Source organism: Amblyomma mixtum, chromosome 2, assembly GCF_055824585.1.
Source record: "Amblyomma mixtum isolate Tamu chromosome 2, ASM5582458v1, whole genome shotgun sequence".
Taxonomy (NCBI): domain Eukaryota; kingdom Metazoa; phylum Arthropoda; class Arachnida; order Ixodida; family Ixodidae; genus Amblyomma; species Amblyomma mixtum.
Genome location: NC_143013.1, coordinates 295511674 through 295527944, shown reverse-complemented (window position 1 = coordinate 295527944; position 16271 = coordinate 295511674). Strand labels below are relative to the sequence as shown.

Genomic DNA, 16271 nt, shown 5'->3' with positions numbered 1-16271 from the left:
ACACTTACCACAAAACCATGGTCATTCATGTTCAGGATCAGATTTTGCCCCATGACAGCCAAGCCAATGAGGCCTATGTCTGCCCTGCACACAAGAAAACAAACAATGACTATGAGCACCTTGAATGATTCATAATACAGAACAAGCAAACTGGTCCTGTTTGTAATTCATAATGGCTCAGTTTTACAGCACACATTAAATGAGCAATGCGAATTTATGTTCCACCAAAGCATGACCAAGCCCTATGTTTAGCCAAAACTTTGCAGCAACAGCAAGAATTACTGCAAGCACAGCGATGCTTTAATGATCTGTTTGCATGACCATCACTGCCATATGCATTCAGGATGCTGCATTGATAACCAGAATTTCAGTGAAAAGCTTTCACACTACTATGCTGCGAGGACCGTAAATCAGAATCAAACAAAGCTTGTGAATTCAAAACAGTTTTTTTGAGGTGAATACTATGATAAGAAATGAGCAAATTTATTTGCACCTGACAAGCTCCGAAGAGCATACTGGGTGAGGGGAGCATACCAATGAAAAGGAATACACAGAAATAAAAAAGGGGGGGGGGAGACCCATGCTTTGCCATTGAGGTCTGCCACTGCTTGAGGTTCAAAGAGTAATGATCTGGTACTATGCATCCAGAGGCTGTAAGCCTAAAAAAAAATTCCAGATGCCAATGGAGTATGTACTTTTTTCTTTACAGATAATGCTGTCTACGGCTTCAAACATTGCAGGAGTGACTACAGGTAACATAATGTTTAGACGAATGTCAATGGACGACACAGCCAGCTCCCTTGCACAGTGCGAAGCTAACGACTATGTTGGCCACCAGAGTTCAATTGAAGTGATGCCGACAAGCCCCCACAGAAGTTTTCAGAAGTGGAATGCCACAAAGTGATTTCTTAACAGTTGAGTAATTCACAGCCACATAGTGAATGGTGTGCTCTTCACATCCCTGTGCGACCATTACACTACACCCTACGATATCACGCGACACCTCCAGTAGTTGCAAGGAAATATTAAGTCTTTTCGTGGCTTCCGTGGTTTGAAAATTACTGCAGGCACCTGTACCGCCGAGATGCTATATAAAATGATGTACCAGTCAGTCATGCACACAGTGAATGCAGCTATGTGTTGCCTGTGCCACAATACATATACACTAGCGGAAATCAACAACGGGAGAAGGTATATGCGTTTCGAGACGACGCCGGTGCCGTCGGAAACGCGGCAGCGACACGGCGGGTGTAGAGTTTCGCGGACCGCATAGACACAGCACACGAAGAAAGGAAGGGAAAGCGTCGCGTAGCGCGGGCGTACTCGGGCGGCTCGCCTACTTTCTCATCCACTGGTTGAGCTTCATCGCCGCTCAGGCACATCCGGCACGGGCAGCCGTTGGGTCTCGGCAGCGACAGCAGCAGCGGCGGCCGCGGCGGCGGCGGCGAAAGCGTCCGGTCCACCATCGTGGACTTCGTCCTCGCCGCCGCCAGTGGTTCGGCCGGCTCGGCTTCGGCCGCGCGTGCAACACGCAGCTAAAAGCGGCTTCAAGAGCGATGATGCTGATGGCTCGAGCTTCACTAATGATGAACATCCTTCTCGTTTTCTAATCACACTGCGCACAGGAGGTATGGACCTACTCCTTTTACAGCGCGTGGAAAAAAGTAACGAAGTTGGTTTTAGCACGACACTTCCGCAAACCACATGGCATTGTAAACGCCATCACGATGAACCTGATACGGTGCTCGTACGTCATCTCATTGAAAACTCCATTAGCAGTAAGCGGACCTAAGTAAACGCAGCTCTGGTTTTTGCCGTTTACTATACAAGAATATTCCTGCGGCAGAGCCTTCCATATGTCGTTATTTCATTTGCATCGCTTTAGGCGTCTAGTGCAAGAAAATATTTCAATTTGACAAACACTGTGGAAAGGATTTCTTCGATTGCAACCAATTCACTAATTACGAGCACTCAGTGACTAGCTCGAATTCCGTTAAGGGCTGAGTAAAAATCTGCATGGCTACGTTTTATCACTCACTTTTACAATAATACTCGCAACAAACATTCATCACCCAAAGAAAGGTCCTTCAAGACTCCAAACTTACGAATTTCCCTCTTCTAGAAGGCGTAATTGGGGTTCATTATGAGGGTAATAAAGTCGCGGAACTGAGAGAACACGCAAGCTCGAAGCGCTTGCAGAATAATTACAATCAGATGAATTGAAAATGTACACCGAAACGCCGGGGGTGCAAAATAACTCGCCGATACACCCTTTAGCAATCCTTCGCAGCGTGGAGGGCGCGAGCTACACCCTCTGCACGCTCCGTTGGCTCCTCCTTTCCGGGGGGGGGGGGGGGGGGGGGGGGGGGGGGGAATAACAAGGGTGTAAACACGGAGTAAAACGCCGCTCGCCCCAGATTTTGACTCTCTGCGCAAACAACGTGGAGCTGCTTCTCCAAGAGTCCTCGAGCTCAATCGCTCCTCGACCCATTCACTCTCACTACGCCACGAAAGAGGCCCGCCACGCCTCCACAGCACAGCCCATCCCCTTCCATACAGGAGCCGCCCGCTTCACGCTTCAAGCCTCAAACGCGACAGCGGGCGTGCAGCTCATTCGCAACACGGGCGTGCGTTTAGACTGTAAACGTGAAGCCATTAAGAGCGCGGAAAGAAAAGGAAAGTCCCTGTCGACTTAGTGAGCAGGCATACAGCGGCCCCGCAGAGCAAGCAAACGAGCGAGCAAATCAACGTTTTTTTCTCCTCGGGCCCTCGAGCAACAACACTAGGTGGCGAGTGTTCGCTGCGCGACCGACGAGCGAAGCGCGTGCCACGCCAACCAACGTACTACGGCCATCATTTGCCAGAGATGGGGGCCAACGATGCGGCGACTAGGAACGCGCGCCCGCAAGCGGTCTGGTGTGGCGCGGTCTATTGTGTGGCCGACCCGGTCGGTCCTGCTCGGCCCGAACAACGCAGTCAACCGCGCGAAAGTGAGTGCACCCACAGTCTCGTGAGCAACACAGGACGCCCCCGGAGAAATGAGACACGGGCCTCAGAAGGTACACAGAATTCGTGGCACGTACACGGTGCAAGAAAGAAGATGGCGCGGTACGTGGATAGATGCACGTAGTTTAACGGGGGCTGTATATCGGAGGCCGGAAGGCTTCGGATTCACTTCTACCGCCTGGGACTCGTCAATGTACGCTAACACAGCATCATTTCGCTTCCACCGAAAACCGGCCGCCACGGCCGGAATTTGATCCCACGTCCTTGGACTGAGCATCCAAAAGCCACCGCGACGCGTCGAAAGAAAAGCAAGGATGGAAAAGTTATAACCGCGAAAACATGCGGCGGGGCTTGGTATGAAGTGAGAACCTCGGTGTTCTTGGCGCACAGTGGCGCGATTACAGCTCAACGTTAAGAGAAGGGTCCATCAAGGCGCTGGTCTCTTGAAAATTTTCCATGACGTTATGGAAGAGAATGCTATGCTGCCCAAAGGGGCTACGCGGCGGCACTGGCGATGCTCGCATGTTAGCAATTGTCTGCCTATCTATATATATACAGCTCGGGCAGCCACTGGCAGCAGGAAGAACGGTAAGGTCGGTGCTCGACAGCTGTGGCTTGATCGGCATTCGTTACGTTGATGCATTAGCATTGCAACCGTCATCGGGGGAAAAAAAGATGTCAGAAGCGAAATCCGCTGACTGGCTGGAAAGAAGTGACGTCACCAGACCGGAAACGACATCACTTTCAGTAACGGCATCACCACCTTTTAGGTGTCCCTGTGAATCTTCTCCTGAGGCTTAGGAACTCCAGCCTCAAGTTCACTGCAAAAGTAGGTGACTAATAATAACCTGCTTGCGTGGAATCCAGTCATGTGCGTATTGAAGAATGACCGCTTGCCGTTATGGGCAAGCGGGCAGTAACTGAAAAAAAAAAACTAAACTGCAACAAATGGAAGCGTGTCAAGGGTTTGTGGCAGTCGAGCCCATTTATAACGAACTCTCGCGCAGATTTCGTTCTTTGGTTTGGTTTATGGTTTAAGGGAGTTTAACGTCCCAGAGCGACTCAGGCTATGAGGGGCTCCGTAGTGAATTTAGACCACCTGGGGTTCTTTGACGTGCACCGACATCACATATTACACAGGCCTCTAGAATATCGCCTCCATCGAAATTCGACCACCGCGGCCGGGAGCTTTCGTTCTCTGTATCCGAAGTTCGCAGTAAGCGGGCTTCCCAAATTACAACCAAAAATGCAAAGAGAAAAGCGGCGTTTATTTCTTTTAAAACCCCGTTACGCACGTCTGCAGACCCCATCTCTGCGCTTTTGAAAAGCTTCAGTGCAGCGATGTGCTCCTCGCCTGCAGCCAACTAGCTGTTTTAGTGAAGCAATATAACTAATCGCAGTCGAAACGTTGTAGCCACTGGTGATAAGTGGCCTTCTCTCCTCATCTCGAATCCTCCGCAAAGTGGCGAAGCAGCAGCTAAGAACAGAAGAAGAGCGAGACCAGCTAGGCCATATAACTAGTATTCGTATACTTCTTAGGTCGCTGCTGTTCGTTGACCACCGACCACGTGCACAAGCTACCCTTTCAACCCTGCTTTTGCTTCGACTTTAGACGCTGACCAGCCAGCATACACACGAGCTCTGACTGACCTTGTAGCCCATCGGGGGGCGCTTGCCCGACGGTTAACTGCAATCACACTGCTGCCCTTTTTAAGGTTTTTTTTTGGGGGGGGCAGCAACGCTTTACTGCGGGCAGAGGAGGGGGGCTTCGACGTAGGTTGGGAGATGTCTCTGCGCTGGCGCGAAGCACAAGTTTTGCAACTGCTGGGGCGAGTTATCGGGGCCTCCGTGTCGGCACTAACCGAGTTGTGCAGCGTTTTAAATGAGACGCAGTGGAATAGCATATCCTTACAGGAGCACCACCCAAGTTCGTAATAAGGGAGAGTTCGTTATAATTGTGGCCGTTATAAGTGGGCTCGACAGTATTTCTTTTGTATGTGCCCATTCTGACCGTCTGTATACGCAACGAAAAGGTAATGGCTATACACATCGTCCGAAATACTGAAAACAACCGCAACCATTTCGCGGATTAGAACAGCAGCGCCTTGAGCGGTCATGAGCGAACAGCATTTACGAATTGATCAAAAGTGGTTTTTTGAGGAAAGGAAATGGCGCAGTATTTGTCTCACATATCTCGGCGGACACCTGAACCGCGCCGTAAGGGAAGGGAGGATCAATTTCCTTTTTCGTGAAGTCCTGCCGCCAAGGCTAAGCGCACGCATAACCTTCCTGTCAACGTGATAGAGACTGGCGGACACTTAAAGCCTTTAAAGGTATGGCGAGACATCTGTTCCTCTTGCCCACGCCGGTACTGACAGTTTCTCTTTCACAATCACAATCATTATGTGAAAGACCAGACGACATACACATAGGGCCCCGCTTAACCAAGCCGTACGAACGTGTATACGAGGGGTGCGATGGCCAAAGGGTCAAGGGTATGGCTGGCGCCATCTATGGGAGCCTCTTGTAATCGACTGTAGTCCTAATTTTTTCCGTCACGCCGACGGCAACGCCGACACCAGCTTCTCTGCCACACGGTGCCCTTACGCTACCGCGTAAAATTAAAACTGCCTGCAGCACATATCGGGTTCAACACACCCAGATGGGGCCCGCACACGATCACATCCGTTGCAAAAAACATAACGTCTGCAGCTTGACCGGCGCTATCAATCCGATTACCCAGCTGCCATTAAGGGCTAGCCGTCAACTTCAGAAAGGGAGCCGGCTGCTCCAAGCAGCTATACTTAATAGGCATTCATCGCACGCGCAAGACCGCAAGCGCATAGAAACGCAGAACCGAAGGCTGGAAAGGCAACGACCCGAACTAAGCCGTCAACACGTCGTCAAGGGATCTCTCATGCGGTCTCGCTTGTTACGTGCAGCGAGGCAATAAGCGACGGAGCGTATCTGGGGCACCGGCTCTCGATCAGTTCCATCGGAGTTTTACGCAATCTCTAATCACCTCTAATCGACTCACAGAAACGCCCACGCCCGTAAGACTTAACCTTTGTCGACTTTACACTAAATTAAACCTAGCTCCAGAGTCCTCTAGCATGCGTTGCTATGTGTCTTATTATAACAATAGTGGGGACAGGGGGCACCCCTGCCGTAAACCTCTATGTTCAGCCCCTCCGTACAATTTAGCCGTTCCTGGCCAGTTTACCTGCACTCAAAATCCTAGTATATCGCCCTTATAAGCAATATAAGGTCGGCATCTTGTCATGCTTCTGTTCGAAAGCCCCACTGTAAATGTCTATGCACCTTTTATGATCAGAAAAGCCAACCATACCGATCACAAGGCCTGCAGATTGCCGCTCCACCTGCGGGCGGGCAAATAGACTGCTCGGACGTTGTTGGTCACCGTGCTGTTCACATAGAGGGGTCAAAACTCCCCGCTCTTCGGACTTCTGCAAATGTGTGCAGACCGCCTGCACCGCGCGCTTGCCATACGTGCACACAACAGTCCAACGATCCATACGATGATGAGCGGGGAGCGCTTTTAGCGAAGCCCCGCAAAGCCACTCCGAAAGATACGGAGGTTCGCTTTTGAGAACTTCGCTTCCCAAATGACGCAACTAATAAACTCGGGATACACGCGCGCGTGACCTCCGTGCACCGTTCAAACGATAGGAGCATGCAGACGGAGGCTTCGCAGACGCCGAGGCAAAAAAGAAACAATGCTTTCACGTCTGCTTCTAACAGACGACACCTTTGGCTGCTCCACACTGTCTGCTTATGGATGCAGAGCACAAGACTAAACTTTCAGGGCGCACGCCCATAGCCACAAAGAAAGGAAAAAGAAAAAAAAAGGCCACAACCAAGAACAACAACACCGCATTCGTTCTGCCTGGCAGCACAAGCAGGCGGCGTGCATTCGCACTCCCTGGATCAGATATTGGCCGAATCAACCGTCGCGCGCGGTGCACGAGAGAACAGGAACAAAAAAAAAGAAAGGCTCACTCAATCCCGAACCAGCTTTCGCGCTGCGCACGTGCGCCCACACACAACCACGCTTACACATAACGGTAAAGGGAAGAGTGGGGAGGGTGCTGGCGATACGTAACGGCGATTACGCGTGCTCCGCTAATCGCGCCGGAGCCAAGGCGTCCGCCAAAAGGTCCGCACGTACGCACACTCTCAAGCACTGCAGACGACGCTTATAACGCCAGACGGGGACGGCGACCGACGGACGGGGGGGGGGGGGGGGGGGGGGGGGGGGGGGGGGGGCGTCGGTTGGCTGAACTGCGGTACACATAGCGTGCGTCGAACTCGCAAGAAAACTGCCGGCGTGTCTGCGGCCGCGGCGGCCTTGTGCCAGAAAAAGGGGGGGAAACGGCCGTCCCTCAATTATTGCCGAGGGCCGTTAACGGGGCGTTTTCGGCTTCGCACTGCGCACACAGCTACAGGTTGCTGGGCGCGTCTCGTCTTTTTTTTCTCTCTCTTTCTTACTATTTTCTTTCTTCCTTCAGCAAATCTTGCGCCTTGGCCGCTCGCTATAGCTTGGTTTCTCGCTTCCCCGGATGTGTAGCTGCGTTCGTATATTACACGCGCCGAATGCCGAACCGAGAGACTGACCTTCTCCGGAAAAAGTGTATACAAGAACGCGACCGCGCGCTAAGTTGGCGCGCGCGCGCGCGTTCGAGTGAAAGCCGGTAATGAATATCGCGCGGTGGGAACCGACGCGACGCAATTGTCTTTTCCGTGCATTGACAACTCAGGTGCTTGATACGGCAGCGAACGAGAGATGAAAACAAGAAACATCAAGCTTTCCGGAGGCTTCAAACGTTGATACTGAGAAGGTTGACAAACGAGTGCATAAAAAAAAATTTGCATAAGTGTGCGACTCTGCACGGCGACAAATACAGATATGTTATATATCGCAGAGCTTCTGACGCACTCGGTATATCGAAGCATTTCCGTGTTGGCACGATGAACGGTTCGCGCATTTACAACGCTTTAAAACCGAGTGGAGACGATAAGTCCGTAAAGGCGCAACCGAGGACTTGTTAATTAAAGCGAAACTATATAATAACTCGTTATAGTTCTTGCCGCTATCACTTAACGAACAGCACGTGTGAACGTTAGGCGAAAAGTTAAACCGCGTATCCATAAATCAGTTTCGGGCAGCGCTTTACGTGGCCTGAGGGCGCGCAAATTTTGAGAGGCCGTGTCAATAAAGGAACACCCGGAACTGAAGTCGTTGGCACGGACAGATCGAAAGCAGCGCGTGAGAATGAAACGAAGAGATAAGGTCCCCCCCTCTCCCCACTGCCGACAGGTGAAACAAACAGGATATGCCTCTGGCAGGTCTCCGGGGGCCGTTGCACCGCCAAAGCAAACAACGGTGGGGCGGCGGCGACGTGGCTCCAATTTTCGGCCGAGCCCGGAAGGGTACGCCCGGCCGCGGTCACATCAAAAACCGGCGGAGATCTTGGCGACGCGAAAATGAATGGTGTTCGGAAATGTGACGACGACAGGGAAGGGAAACGTTGCCAAGTTCATTTAGGTATAAAAGTAAGAAACAAAATATTAAAGACTGCGGCCTCGAGTTCGGAATAAAGAGCGCGCTGTCAGTCAGAACGGCGGAAGCCGACCATATAAACGTTCGCTGCCACCTGGGGCTAAACAATCTCCCTGCAAACTCAGACTGAGCTTAGAGAAAGAAAATGTATGCAGAGAATATCGAAGGGAACACACCTCATTTGCATCCAATCAACAAGTACTCCCCAAATAAAAAAAAACGCAGTTTTTTTTTTTTCGTGTACTACTTTCTGCAGGCACACGTTTCTTCAAAACCTTTCTAAGAAAGTTCGACGTATAAGTAAAAACAAAGTTGACAAAGTTGGCTCAAGAGTTAACTAAAAGATGCCACGAAGGCCTGTATAAGGAAAATATACGAATCCAGCACACTATACACCAGTTTCAAAGGGGCCGAATTGACGTCCTTGATTGGGCAGTTGCGCTGTTATTTAACAATTATAGTTTCTGTGAAAGCGCTATGGGAGGACTAAGTTTAGCGCACATGGTTGCAGACGCGGATGCATCAAATTCTTGCTCGCTGTTCGAGCCTGCGTTTGCAATTTACAGGATTTCGATACCTCCTTTCACTGAGGAGCTGTAGTCGCAAAAATTCGTTTCAAGATTTTTATTCCAGCCAATTTGTGCAAACAAAAAAACAGGCAGATTGATTTCCTGCTTCCACCAGTCGGAATACGTTACCGTGAGATGAAGCAAACTACATTAAAATCGGTGAAGCTGTTGCATAACGCAAGCGCTTCTACAGCCGCGCAGCCGAGTCGGAGATCAAACTATATAGAAGGCTTGACAAAGCCGAAGATAGGTGCACTAAATCAGACGCGATCCACCTCACGAGAACGGAAAACTGGGCGAGTTAGAGCAGGATAAAGAGGGAGACTGGAGACGACACGGGCGCATGAGCCCACCTGGTCGGCAAGTGCATCGCAAAAAAAAAAATAATAATAAAAAGTTTCAGAGTCTGTTTGCTACACTGTAGCCCCGGGAAAAAGATCCCTTAAACAATGGCTACAGATTGTCTACGAATAATGAACCATCCATGAAACGTACACGAACTATCTTGAGAAGTCACAGTCACGGCAGCCTAGTGCGCCCGCTCCTGGACAACCACAGGTGTCTCACCCTTCCGTCGAATGACAAATGACGCTACGCCTCGGTATCGTAAGCATTCGTACACCGTGATAAGTACTCCAGCTTCGGGTATAAGCGGTTTCACGATGATAAGCTATACCTGCATGCGGTCTCACAGCTGCACGACGCTCAATCGCCCGCTCATTTTGTGACGCGCACACTTTCAAGTGCACTTTGATGTCAGTCGCCAGTTCTCTGGCGAACCACTAGAGTTTCACAGAGTTCCAGGAAGCGTTACCGCTTCGGAGCGGTCGTCGCCTCAACACTTTCAGCTCCCCTCTCCCTCCAGCCGCCTAATCCTATGATTGCGAGGGGCGGCCCGAGGGGTCGTTAACCTGTTAAGCGTGAGAGGTAAATCTTTTGTTGTTGTTGGCATCAGGTGGAGTTCCACAATACCCACAGTGCAGGACTGACCGGGGTGCCTTGCACGCTCAAACAGTATTGACATAATGACGCGAATAAAGTTTACGCGAGTGCAATTTATAAACTGGATGGCCTGGTCACCGTCGTGTTCGAGACTATCCAGTCGTGGAACGACACTTTCACTTCGGTACTCTAGTCTTGGCTGCAGTGCCACAGAAAGCAGTCCCCGAAGCATAGACGCAACGGGCATGCCATCATTTAGCAAACTCGTCGACTCCTGTTTTACGGCACGCATACAGTTCCCGTCAAAAGTACACAGCCCAAAGGGTTTGCTTCTAAGCTGTTTAGCGTAGCTCCCTAGCACATCTATCAGTTCAATGCTTGGGAGGACTAAGGAGGCCAAGCCATTCCTCTGAGGATGCATGACGAGGTACGCTGCAGGAATCGCAAGCAAACCCCATTGGGCTGTACACTTCTGACGGCGGCTGTACCACATGCCGAAAAATAAGGCACGAGGGGTGCCAATTTTCGTAGCGAAACCGTCAAAAATAAAGACACCAGGGTCGGTAAACGACACTGTGTCCACGACTATCGCGTTACGCGACGTACGGATGCGCAATGTCTTCAATTCTCCCGCAAGAAAGAACTATTCCAGCAAAACAGATACACCGGTCTTTCACGGGCGGGCAGCAATAGCGTGTATACTAACTGCAGTACTCTGCACTACTTTTGGAAGAGTGTACTCACTGCAGTACTTTACGCTCCTTCAGGATGTGATCACCGCAATACTGCAATACTCTACGCTCCTTCAGGATGCAATCAAAGCAATACTCTCTATACTCAGCAAACTACAGTAATAATCACTCCCTAATCACCGATTCCTTTTTGTTTGCTTGTTCGACTAGCCTACTGAGCTCTGGGAATAACCTGAATGGACAATACCCACTGGGTTCAATGTACTGGACGCAGTCAGACGCAGCAGTAGTGTGGAAAAGACTATGAAACAGAGGTAGTTTTTCCGTGCCGAGGCAGTATATAGTTCAAAAGGAATTAGTTTTTTTTTTTTTTCATCTCAGTGGGTCGCTAAGCGAAATGGTCGTCAAGAATGGGGGCTCTCGCTTCTTCCGTCATGCCTCCGCTGATGTTCCCGGAAGCTAGACGCCAGAGGGAAGGAAGGAAAGGAGGCAGCGACGGAGAGGACACTATACACAGAGAACGCAGTGCTCTCTCGCCTCGACCTCGATCCCGCTAATGACTGCTTGCCCGAAATTGATCCCGCTCTACTTATTTTTTTCCTATTTCTGTTTCTGTCTCACCTCCCGACCGAGCAATGACAATATGCGCATGCGTTGTCGGACGACTGTCGTCCCGCGGAGGTCAAGGATAACGGTTATGAAGACCCGGACGAAAAACTACCAGCAAATATTCAGCGCACAACTGTCAAGCTACGGGAATAGTTCTTTCGCAGAAATAGGTATACAACTAGAGGCAGACGTGAACTTGACAAAGCCAAATTTAGCCTATTTTCACGAACAGCTACAGGATACCCCGCGGAAAAATTACAGTTCTCAGTACAGTTCTTCAGCCACTCAGCCTGCGGTAGCAGTAATTGTAACTGAAAAGGTTGATGGCTGATGGGGATTTAACGTCCCAAAGCGAATCAGGCTATGCGGGACGTCGTAGTGGAGGGCTCCGGAAATTTCGACCACCGGGAGTTCTTTAACGTGCACTGACATCGCACAGTATGCGGGCCTCTAGAATTTCGCCTCCACAGAAAATCGACCGCCGCGGCCGGGATCGAACCCGCGTCTTTCGGGTCAGCAGCCGAGCGCCATAACCACTCAGCTACTGCGGCGGCCAAAATAAAGAAGTGGCCATTAATATTTCGTCACGACGCAGGCTAACATATGCAGTTTTATTACTTTACCCTGCTTCTTTTTCTTATGTACGAGGTGAGGAGGGCGCAGCGGGAGCTGTGCACATATAGCACATAGGGAGGCAACGGTGTTCATCTCTGACGTAAGACGGGGCACTGGCAATCTAAAGCAACTCGATCGAGTCCCCAAGCAGCTCCGGACCGTCGGACCAGTCAGCGATACGTATTTCACATGGCAGATAGCGGCCACTCGCTGGCATGCACGGGATTAAAAAGGGCACAGGCTCTACGGGTAGCTGCTCGCGGCCACATCCCCATACAGGGGAAATTAAGTTGAGGGCCGACATAATAGCGATTACATTAATGCGTTAGCATGAGGAGCCCCACCATGAATAAAAAGCGTCGGAAGTCCGGCGGCGAAGTATTGTGAGCACCACCTGCCAATCACTTGCACCTTACATCCGCCACGGTTGGCAGGTGGAAAAGTAGAAATAGGGAAATATCCCGGTCCACTTGCCGGAAGGTGGTTGACCCGGGAAGAGACCAGAGGGCGCCTACCGCGAAAGGAGGTTCTGACGCGGGAGTAAGAATGCCCAACCCGAAGGTGGTTGCTCCGGGAACAACCTGGCGGGTAGAGACCGTGGAAGGTGGAGGGCTAATCAGCCAATGTCAATCAGACTTTACTGATTAATGCGCCAGGCCTTTGGAGGAGAAATTCGAGGCCCGTGTACTGTGCGATGTCAGTGCACGTTAAAGAACCCCAGGTGGTCGAAATTTCCGGAGCCCTCCACTACGGCGTCTCTCATAGCCTTAGTCGCTTTGGGACGTTAAACCGCATAAACCAAACAAACCTAATGCGCCAGGCCGCCAACCTTGGCTCTCCAAGTCAGGAGAAGACTCAAATCTAATGCATCGTCATCGCGTAACGATTATTAAGTGCCCCCGTAATCTTTTTCGACTGCGTTCTACTCTCGCAGTTTCCGCTCAATGTCAATGGGCGACGCCACGCCCTCGTTGTCATTGGGCGTCAGGCAAAGACGAACGGCAAAAGAAACAAGCAGAATGGAAGTTGAGTATATTATCGTATTATATGCCAGCCCAGCACACCCGCGATTTTCCTGCCGAATATAAATAAACCAATGGAATCGAACATCACTGCCGTAAGGCATGTCCTGTTAATTCACAGGCCCATTGAACGTCTTTCCAAGCACAGTAAGCAGCGGTTCACAAAGCAGCTAACAATCGCGCGCGGCAGACAGAGAGGTCGATAAGTTGATACGGTAGCGGCTGTACTAGCGACTCGAGGTGGAGACGTGTGTTTCTTAAATAAGTCTGACGACTCGGAAGGCATGGTGTCGGCACAGAACCTGGATGAGCTAAGCGACGCGTCACTGAGCATGCGATAAAGACGCACGTAGATCATGCCGGCTGAGAAACTGAATGCCAGTCGCCACTATTGAACGGTGCCGTAAAGAACCCAAATATAACAGGGATCTCTGAATCCGTGCTGTGTATGTGCTGTAGGTGAAGCACGGAAGCAGCACTGAATTAAATATATGAAGTATTCGAACGTAGGTAAAGCGCTTATCCGGTCCTAAATCACACCCCTATGTCTCCAGTTATATATAAAAAAAAGTATTCATGCGGCCTCAGTGTCAAGATTTTAACAAGTCGCTAAGCGCTTTCTTACAATTTCGGACTTAAGACCGAGTACCTATTTCGCGTCGCTGCCGACATTAAAGGGCTATACTCCAGTAATTCTGGAGTTTCGTTTGGATGCGCAGCACAGCCAGACCACAACCGCCGTTTTGCGTAATACCAATGTTAAAATGCGCACAAGCCACTCTGATAGCGACACGTGCCGGCCGTTGTTACGCCACGTTAGCGTGGCATGTTAAAGAAGGCGTAAAAAACATCTGTGCAGCCGGAAAAGTAAGCTCTTCGACCGAGAACCTTTCCCCGGGAAACCGTTCCCAGCCATGCCTCCGGCGAACGCACCTATAACCCCTTCAATACCGGGGCAAGTTGAAAATAAAAAGAAAAGAGTAACGTGCGGCCGCCAACGGTAGTTCGTCGTCACTTACTCCTTTCCAGGCTGCCACTTGGCCGAGCGGCTGCAAAGACCGGCGCCCATGACTGACCGGAGGTTGTCGTGCACCGAGGCAGGTAGGTGTCGGCTGTGAGTAACGCGCGTCCGGTGCGACAGCAACCGCGAAAGGGGCGCGCAGCACGCCCTGAAGGTCCGGTAGGCGAGAATTTTCCCCCGAGACGTCGAATCAGAGGGGGGGGGCCTGCCGCCAGACGGTCAACAACGGAGGGCAAGGTGCTTCTGGCCGGAAGGTGCAACCGAGAAAGACACACGTCAGGCCGTCTGCTCCGTCGGTGTCGTCTGCTCCCTCGAACTTCCGCAGACGAATAAAAGTGTGAGTTGACTCGGGCTTGTAGAGACCAAAATACAGTGTCGCCGGCGCGACCGGCTACTGCAAAATTAATGCAATCTTCTCAGTGATGGACGTGGTCCAAGGCGGTTCTGGAAGAAGGCAGAACTTCACAAAGATCTTGCAGACTGGATGGTGGCAGACGTTCCTCTAAACGAATCGCAACGGACTGTGCCGTTGCTCGCAGAAGGACGAGGCAGGGTTTGGGGGGACAGCTTCTTCTTGACCGTAGCTCAAGCGCGACCGTCGGCAAGTCCAGTACTCCTCCACTCAATCTTCACACTTCCCAAGAACCAGAAAAAAACTATGGGGGCGTAAACCTTTCTTCGCCGAAAAGTGACGCTGCAAACGTTGATAGGTAGGCACTGATTGGTCACGAGCTTCTCTGCCGCTTCTCACACTCGGTCACAGGAAAGCACTGCTGGCGCAAGAGCCAGAGCTTCAGATACGGCAGGCTAGATAGATAGATACACAAGGGCAGATTAATGGCAACCGTCTTATACAGGGGTGCGCACTCCTCTTCTGCGCCGATCGCTCAACCACACACACGAGCTTGCGATGGCAACAGCGGTGACGACAACGCGGTGACAGTCGGCAACGACTGCGAGGTCCAGGACAGGGCGAGGGAAGCACCGGCGTAGAGACAGCACACACAGCACGAGCAGGCGCGGACGGAGCGCGACTCCGACAACTACCAGCCGACTCCGCAGCCAGCTCCAGCGGCGAATAAGCAAGCGCGCGACGCGGCAGCGGTCCGCAAAGCAAAATTAAACGCGCCGCGACCGCCGCTATACCTGCGCCGCCACGGGCAAACGCGGCGAGAGAAAGAAAGAGTTAACAAAAGTAAAACGCGGAACCCGTTTTCTAGGTGGTGGTGGTGGTGGTTGCTGCAGTGCGAGTGCGTGAAACGCGCGGAAGTGTTGTTGCCTTCCCCCTCTAACCGAGCCGCTTCTGTTGCTGCTGCTGCTGGTCGGTCTCACTCGCTGGAGAGGCTCACGCCGGCTTTTGGCTCAGGATTGAGGAGAAGGCGGCAAACGGAGCAGGCAAGGCAAGGCAGAAGATTAGCGAAAGTTAAGAAAGCACGCCGGGCACACCGAGGCCGAGCGTGCGCGGTGCCGTGATACCGTGATGCACCTCCTCTGTCTATGTCCTCCCCCCCCCCCCCCCCCCCTCCTCCGCTACTGGTGTAGAGGAGAACGGAAGAAGGCTCAACCGGGATGATGAGACGAAAGAGAGAGAGAGAGAGAGATACTCTGTTTTGCCTCGTCGTGGAGAGGAGGAAGGGAGGAACTACAAAGTTACACGAGGAGGCGTGACGAATCAATCCGTGACCGACGGCAGCGGGGCATCCCCCAGCCTCTTTTTCATTTTCCTGGAGAAAAAAGGAAGACAGAAAGAAAAATTTTTCAGAAAGAGAAAGAAAACGGCGCTTGCTGTTCATATTCTTCCACGCTGACTGACTGCCCCCGTCTTCTCGGTCAGCGTCACGCACGGAACGAACGCCGGCGCACGCTGACGGGCTGCAGCAGCAGCAGCTAACGGTGCATGCGAGCAGCGAGGAATGCCGGGCGCTGCGCTACCGGTGCGCCACGCCGAAGAGCAAAACGTGGAAGCGAGGTGAGAAACGGAATAGAAAGGGGAAGAAAGCGGCGGAGGAAACGGTTCATCACCTCCGTTTCCGCGCTTTAGAAACCCGCGTTGGAGAGGGTGCGAAAGCACGAGAACCTAAAGAAGACGGTGGCTGCACGCTGTTTTTGGCCTGGGACGGGCCCGTGAGGTAGTATACTGTCCTTTCGACGACTCATCCGTCTCGTTGAAGCGCCACAGAAAGTATATAGCGAGTTTCGCCAGCCCCACATGCG

The 16271-nt window shown here is 51.6% G+C and overlaps 1 protein-coding gene across 2 annotated transcripts in view; it reads right to left on the bottom strand.

Moving 5' to 3' along the window:
* The window catches only part of Pgd (phosphogluconate dehydrogenase), a 54364-nt gene that overhangs the window by 15895 nt on the left and 22198 nt on the right, over nucleotides 1-16271 (bottom strand). The window contains exons 1-2 of one of the 2 annotated variants that reach the window (XM_089574532.1): nucleotides 14056-14417; nucleotides 9-84 (exon numbers count right to left, since the gene is read on the bottom strand). In XM_089574532.1, the coding sequence (XP_089430658.1) occupies nucleotides 9-84; nucleotides 14056-14105 (126 nt within the window). In that variant the 5' untranslated portion in view covers nucleotides 14106-14417. Of the gene's footprint in view, nucleotides 1-8; nucleotides 85-14055; nucleotides 14418-16271 lie in introns of those variants that run through there. The other variant, XM_089574533.1, reaches the window with a different exon arrangement.